At 49.6% G+C, this 6,519-nt stretch overlaps 2 protein-coding genes across 2 annotated transcripts in view; one reads left to right on the top strand and one right to left on the bottom strand.

Moving 5' to 3' along the window:
• Nucleotides 1–1,861: 1,861 nt before the first annotated feature.
• Nucleotides 1,862–6,303, bottom strand: SNU13 (small nuclear ribonucleoprotein 13). Its single transcript, XM_074577949.1, has 3 exons — nucleotides 6,012–6,303; nucleotides 5,010–5,130; nucleotides 1,862–3,289 (listed from the first exon to the last, which is right to left on the bottom strand). The coding sequence occupies exons 1-3, from the start codon at nucleotides 6,012–6,014 to the stop codon at nucleotides 3,027–3,029; spliced, it is 387 nt and encodes a 128-aa protein (XP_074434050.1). The 5' UTR covers nucleotides 6,015–6,303; the 3' UTR covers nucleotides 1,862–3,026.
• Nucleotides 6,224–6,519, top strand: part of MEI1 (meiotic double-stranded break formation protein 1) — a 38,988-nt gene continuing 38,692 nt past the window's right edge. The window contains 1 exon segment of the mRNA XM_074577852.1: nucleotides 6,224–6,348. Coding sequence (XP_074433953.1) covers nucleotides 6,232–6,348 — 117 coding nt within the window. The 5' untranslated portion in view covers nucleotides 6,224–6,231.

Raw genomic sequence — 6,519 nt, 5'->3', positions numbered from 1 at the left:
TTGCTTTGTCACGCCAGCTTTGTATCATAAAGACAGCAAAAATCACTTCAATGTGAGTAAGAAAACAGCGATCTGTGTTAATGGCACCACAAGAATTCAAGCAGCAGGTCAAGTCTGTGTGCTAACAGAGGGTATGTGATGTATTACTATGCTACTCTCCAAAACAGCCAGTCAGCACCAGCACTTGTAAATCAAATTTCTTTTCCATCATCCGCGTTATAAAGATCACCAGCAGGTCATAAAGGAGAAAATCATTACTGGGAAGCAGTAGCCAATCGTTTGGGTAAAAAAGCCAGCACTTCACAAAGCTGCACAGCCATGTATTCCATTTTTAAATGGTAATAGCAAAAGCTGGTCTAAAAAAAAAGGGGGGGGAAAGCCACGTTCCCTGGAAGGCTGCAAGCACTTACCCCAGTTAAATTACAGAGCTTTTCCACCTCTGTAGCGAGTGTGAGTCAGACTATTATGCAGACTTCTGTTCTCAAATTTGTGCTTTAAAAATAAAAAAAAAGGCAAGCTGTGGAGAGTAGCCCTTGTTACTTCCAGTATCCTTATTTTTTTAATTATAGAGACTGCATATGCACCTGTCTACATTTTGTTTTTTAAACTTTATGTCTGGCATGCCCTACTTGTTGTGTGGTGCAAGATGATTAAATCCAATAGTCATTGCCTTTGCTCTAGGAAACAGTACTAATTGTTTAGCTAAACCGCAACTTTTTACGGGATGCAAATATGGGATACATGAGGTATCCATTTTGGTCTGTGTGGTGCTTTTAGGGATTCCTGTTTGGCACACAAACTATTGGGCAACTTATTGAAGAATGAAGTCATATATTAAGGTCGTGCCCGTGCTGTAGTGTAGCACACGTATCAGAGCCAGCTGTGAACGCTGTCTTGGCACTGCGACCACCCTGGCTGTGCCAGCACACTGCTCACCGCCACCTCCATGGCTCCTCTCAGAAGAGCAGCTAGCCCATCCATGTTGAGCTCTGCAGTATTGAAGCTACGTAGTCTATTATACGTTCAACCAGCCTGCATTATAGTAGTTATTTTTAATAAAGATTTGTCTAAGCAATCAATTTATTTTGCCCTTTGGCAAAGAAGTTGCTATAAATGCTCGTCTTAGCAAGACTTGAATTGAACGCAATAAAATAGTGAGACTATCCTGTCCTTAATTCTGTGAATTTTCATTCCCCAAATGCCCTTGTTGACTACTCTCTTGGCTTGCTAAGCCCCAGGCACAGTATATTCCAGGTTTTGGATGATTATGGCGTGTTTTGTCTCGGTTATTAGATCTTCCTCTTGTTTTTTTTTTTTTTAAAAGCAAGCTATTTCATTAAGCGAAAGTTCAACAGGGATGGTAGTGGAAGGATTCAGAGCAGAAAACCAAGACAGTTTTGCTTACTCAAGAATCCTTTATTTCTGCTCCTTATGTGCTTTGTCTTACATCAGCTATCTTGGCATGGTACAATAGGGCAAGTCCTTTGCAAAGCTGTGGTTTTAAACACAACTAGCTCAACAGTCAGCATCAGCAGAAGGGAGCAGCAGCATTCCTGAACTTCATACAAATGAAAGGACTCTAAAATCTTTGTATTAAGTTCACCTCAGCAAGGGCATTAGTTGTCAGTCATTTACAAAAATACACAGACATGATGTGTCTTGGATCTTTAGTGAGCTGACTTCATCTGCTTGGGATGCACTTCCCAAAGGTATGAAATCAGTGCCTCTGTGGAAACATTACAGGAGATTTTATTGTCCCTTCTGTGTTGTACATGTTCCATACTAGCTTTGCTTTGGCATCCTGCAATAAAAGACAGGTTTGATACAACCCATTCCAACACAGAGGTTTAGACTCTTCTGCTCAGAGTAGTACATGGATTTATTATACAATATGCATTTAACTAAAGCTAGCTCTGTAAAACCACCGCTAATCCAGAAAGCTGGTAGTGCTTCACGCTTTTCCAGAACATGAGATTATCTAACATTCTCTTCTTGAGACACAAGCTGTTTTATCTGAAAAATTACTTGCTGTGTTGCCTTGGCTATGACTTAACAGGTTTACCTTTACTCAGGTGACTACAGTACAACAGCTTCCCTAAATGCATTAGGTAGGGCACTTGTCAGCCACAGCAGGCTGCTTTCTACCATGTGCCTTTACTTAAATACCCTAGAAGTCCAAGCCCGTTGATACAGTCCACGCAAAGAAAACTGAAGGAGTATGAACTATTACACTGCAATAGTCTTTAGGCAATCTCTGAGCAATTTAGCTTTACAAGCAAGAACACTTCAGTTGCAAATGCTTCCCCGAGGGAATGACAATTATATTTAGCTTTGTCAGCAATTTTATTTTTCTTAAAAAGTCAGTATTTAAAAATAAGCGAGATAAGAGATTTCCCCTTGTGCACTGCTATAAGATTTCTGCTCCCCGTACACCTCTTAACAGAAGTCTCTTGTCTGGTTTCGAGAAGAAAAAGGGTTGTGCTCTGTGTACTGATCTTGGCTCCGTCCGCTGCTGCACAGTAGCTGCTGCCTGCCTTATAGACGGCCTGTGCTGCTCCATCGTGCAGTCTGAATGCACGCACTGTGTGGGGAACCAACATGCCTCATCCTCAGCAGACTACAACCATTCAGAAATGAAGAGTTACTCACACCTGTCAGAGGCTGAAGCTTAGCAGAAATACTGCAACGTAGAGCAAGCTAATGGGTGGGTTAAAAAAGCCCTGAGCAGGCAGACATGGAGATAAGGGGGCATTTGTTTTTTCTTTCTATTTAACATCAAATGGGAAATACAATTGTACAGTCACTTTTCAAGAAGTAATACAACAAGAATGAACCTGTTGGGGTGGAATAATAGAAAAGAGGGGGGAGGGGAGGCAGCAACACTAAGAATTAAGCCGTTATTAACCAAAAATGTGTTGTTTTGAAATGAAACACTGATATCAAAATTGTATCTCAACTGAAGCTAGACATTAATTCCCCTGACTTCCAACTTTCCTATTCCACACACACTTAGAACTCATGGGCGTTTAGACCAACAGTCTTTCTATAGCTTGCTGGACAGACTGGATCTGAGGCTTTAGCTGTGATCCCTCCTTGATGGTGATGGAGCAGGCAATGACAGGGCGGGAAACGCCACATGCCCGGCCCAGGGCTTGCTTGGAGCGCACAAACACATAAGGTACATTCTTGTCCTCGCAGAGAAGAGGGAGGTGCAGGATGATCTCCAACGGTTCTGCATCTGCCGCCATCACAATGAACTCTGCTATCCCACGGTTCAGTGTTTTGGTGGCTGTAAAAGAAACTGAAGAGTAAGTCTAGGTCCTTCTGGAAAGCACATCTAATGAAAAACATTAGATGTTGTAATTGTCATATGCAAGGAGATCTAGTGGTAGCATGAGCACAGACCAAAGGAAAACAGCAGCTATAGGGCCAGGGAGGGGGTTATCCATAGGGTTGCTCCAGGGGTATTGTGTCCAGCACTGCTCTTGAACACAGCGGAGAGACTCACAAGGGAGCTAGGCCAGCCCAGGGCTGCTGGGGCACACCACGGATGAGGGGAGACTGAGGGAGCTGGAGTTTGTTTAGCCTGGAGAAGAAGGGGCCAAAGTGGGAGTGTGGGTGACGCGGCTGCTGTCTTCTCCTGCTTCAAGGGGACTGCAGAGAAGATGGAGCCAGACTGTCCCCATGAGTGCACAGGAAAAAGGACAAATTGCAGACTGTGACTGTTGCCTCAGGGACATTTCTGGGGACATGCTGGAATTTTATCCCCCCCTGCCATGAGAGAGGTTTAAGCCATGGGACATGGATCCTGAGAGATTATGGAGTTTCTATCCTTAGGGATTTTTTTTTTTTTTTTTTAAGAAGTTTGACAAGGCAAAGCCCCAAGTAACCTGATCCAACTGTGAAGGGAGCCACTGTCTGAGCAGGTTGCACTAGAGACCTGCAGAGGTCCCCTCGAACCCCAATCTTTTTATGATTCTAAACTGGCTAGGCACCTGGTAATCCCAGTGCCATGCCACTAAAGTATGCATGATCAGAGGACACACACGAGGAATGCAGTTTGGGCATCTACCAGAACTGTATATAAATATTGAAAAGATTACAGCTTAGTTCTGTCCCTGAATATTGCTTAAGCAGGCTAGAAAAAGGAGGGAGAGGGACACTTGCAATATCCAGATCTATAGAATGCTAGAATGGTTTGGGTTGGAAGGGACCTTAAAGATCATCTAGTTCCAACCCCCTGCCGTGGGCAGGGACACCTCCCACTAGACCAGGCTGCTCAAAGCCCCATCCAGCCTGACCTTGAACACTTCCAGGGTTGGTATCCAAAACTTCCTTGGGGAACTTCTGACAGTGTCTCACCACCCTCATAGTGAAAAATTTCTGCTTGATATCTAATCTAAATTGACCCTCTTCCAGTTTGAAGCCATTACTGCTCATCCTATTGCTACATGCCCTTGTAAAAAGTTCCTCTCCAGCTGTCTCGTAGGCTGCCTTCAGATACTGGAAGGCCACTATAAGGTCTCCCTGGAATCTTCTCTTCTCCAGGCTGAACAACCCCAACTCTCTCTGCCTGTCTTCATAGGAGAGGTCCTCCAGCCCCCTGATCATCTTCATGGCCCTCCTCGGGGCCTGCTCCAACAGTTCCATGTCCTTGTGCTGAGGGTTCCAGAGCTGGACACAGTACTCCAGGTGGGGTCTCACTCACCAGAGCAGGGCAGAATCACCTCCCCCAACCCGCTGGCCTCGCTTCTTTTAATGCGGCCCAGGATGAGATGGGCTTTCTGGGCTGCAAGTGCACTTTACCGGCTCATGTTGAGCTTCTCATCCACCAACACCCCCAAGTCCTTTTCCTCAGGGCTGCTCTCAATCCATTCTCCGCCCAGCCTATATTTGTGGTATGTAACGTTAGTGTCCCACCACTAGAGAGAAGAGACAATCTCTAGCCACAGCTTCTCACAAAATCCTTGCTATGATTTCTAGCACACATCACAACATGCAGGTCTCACCTTCATTGGCTCCCTTGCGTAGCTGCTTGTAGTTGCAGGATTGCTGCACAAGATCCAGTAGCGTTTTGGTGAGCTGTGCATCAGCCAGGGGGTAAGCTTTGGGATTCACTTCTGCCTCACTCTAGAGAAAGGAAAAAAAAGAGTGTTAGAATAGGAGCAAAGGGGGCTTTGTTCCGAACAACACTACGCAGGCATCGTGTCCACCACATATATTGACTACTGAAGTCACATCACTATTCTCAGTTACTCCGCACATACACTAAAAATCACACTGCATTTTATTTATAAAAAGGGGATTCTTCTCACATTCAAAGCAGACAGCATCTCTACCCACACAGACAGCATATTTAGATCCTACAGACTAGCAGCAGTGAACTTGCAGGGAAGTTTTTAGGCATTTGCTACCACGGATACCACATAAAATGAAGGAACAAGCTCCTGCCGTCAGGGAATTAACAAGCTCAGGCATGAATTTTAAAGAAACCCCGAGAAGAGCACGCATCAGGTTTATTCCTGCAAATTCCGAGTAGCTTCTAAACGTTAACATCAATGGCGTGGTGCAACAGCAACGAAGCCACAAGCGCCGTTAACGACCGCCACCGACAGAAGGGCAACTTCTCCAGCCCCCACCGCCGCAGCCGACACCGGCACTCCCAGCACCGGGCCCGGGCGGTCCCACGCCACGGTGCCCCGCCCGCCGCCTGCCCTCACACACCGCTACGGCCCAGCACCGGCCGCCCACATGCCCCCGGCTCCCCGCGGGGGCACAGCGGGGCCGGGCCGGCAGAGCGGATCCCCCGTCACTCGGTGCCCTCAGTACCGCCACCCCCCAACCCCGGGGCTCCCTCCCTCCGGGGCAACGCGCCGAGCCGGAGGCCCGCGACCGGCCTCCACGTGCTCCCCGCCCCGCAGCCGCCGGGGAGGTCGCGCTCTCCGCCGCGGCGGCCCCTGAGGAAGTGAAAGAGGAGGATGAGGAGGCGGCCGGCGGCCGGCCCCACTCACCATGGCCGCGGCCTGGGCTGGGCGGCGCGGCCCGGTGGCTCCTCTCGGCCTGAGCGCGTTGAGGGGAAGGATCCAGGCGCGCTCGCGCGCGCTGCGTCGCCGCCGGAAGTCAGGCGGCCGCGTGCCCGGGGGCGTGCCCGGGGGGCGGAGCCTCGGTGAGGGGCCGCCTGGACCCGCCACCGGCAGCGGCCTCGCGCGTGCGCAGGGCGGCGGTTGGGCGATGGCGGCGGGGTGTCCGCTGCCCGGCGGCGGGCACGGGGCGCGTTGGGCCTTGCCGCTCCGCCCGCCGCTCTGCCTCGCCTGCGCCGTGGAGACGCTGGGCGACGGCAGCGCCTCGGTGGGCAGCGCCTCCGGCCCGCCGCCCCTTCCCGCGCAGAGCTGGCCTCCTCACGGCGGGCGCAGCGGCCCCCCCCCCCCCGCCCCGACCCCTCAGCCGCCGCGGCCTTGGCTGGCCCCTCTCCTCCCGATGAATTTGAGGCCCGGGCGGGAGTGTCATGGTGCCTGACCC

This window comes from Larus michahellis, chromosome 1 (genome assembly GCF_964199755.1).
Source record: "Larus michahellis chromosome 1, bLarMic1.1, whole genome shotgun sequence".
Taxonomy (NCBI): Eukaryota; Metazoa; Chordata; class Aves; order Charadriiformes; family Laridae; genus Larus; species Larus michahellis.
This window is presented reverse-complemented; position numbering and strand designations above follow the sequence as displayed.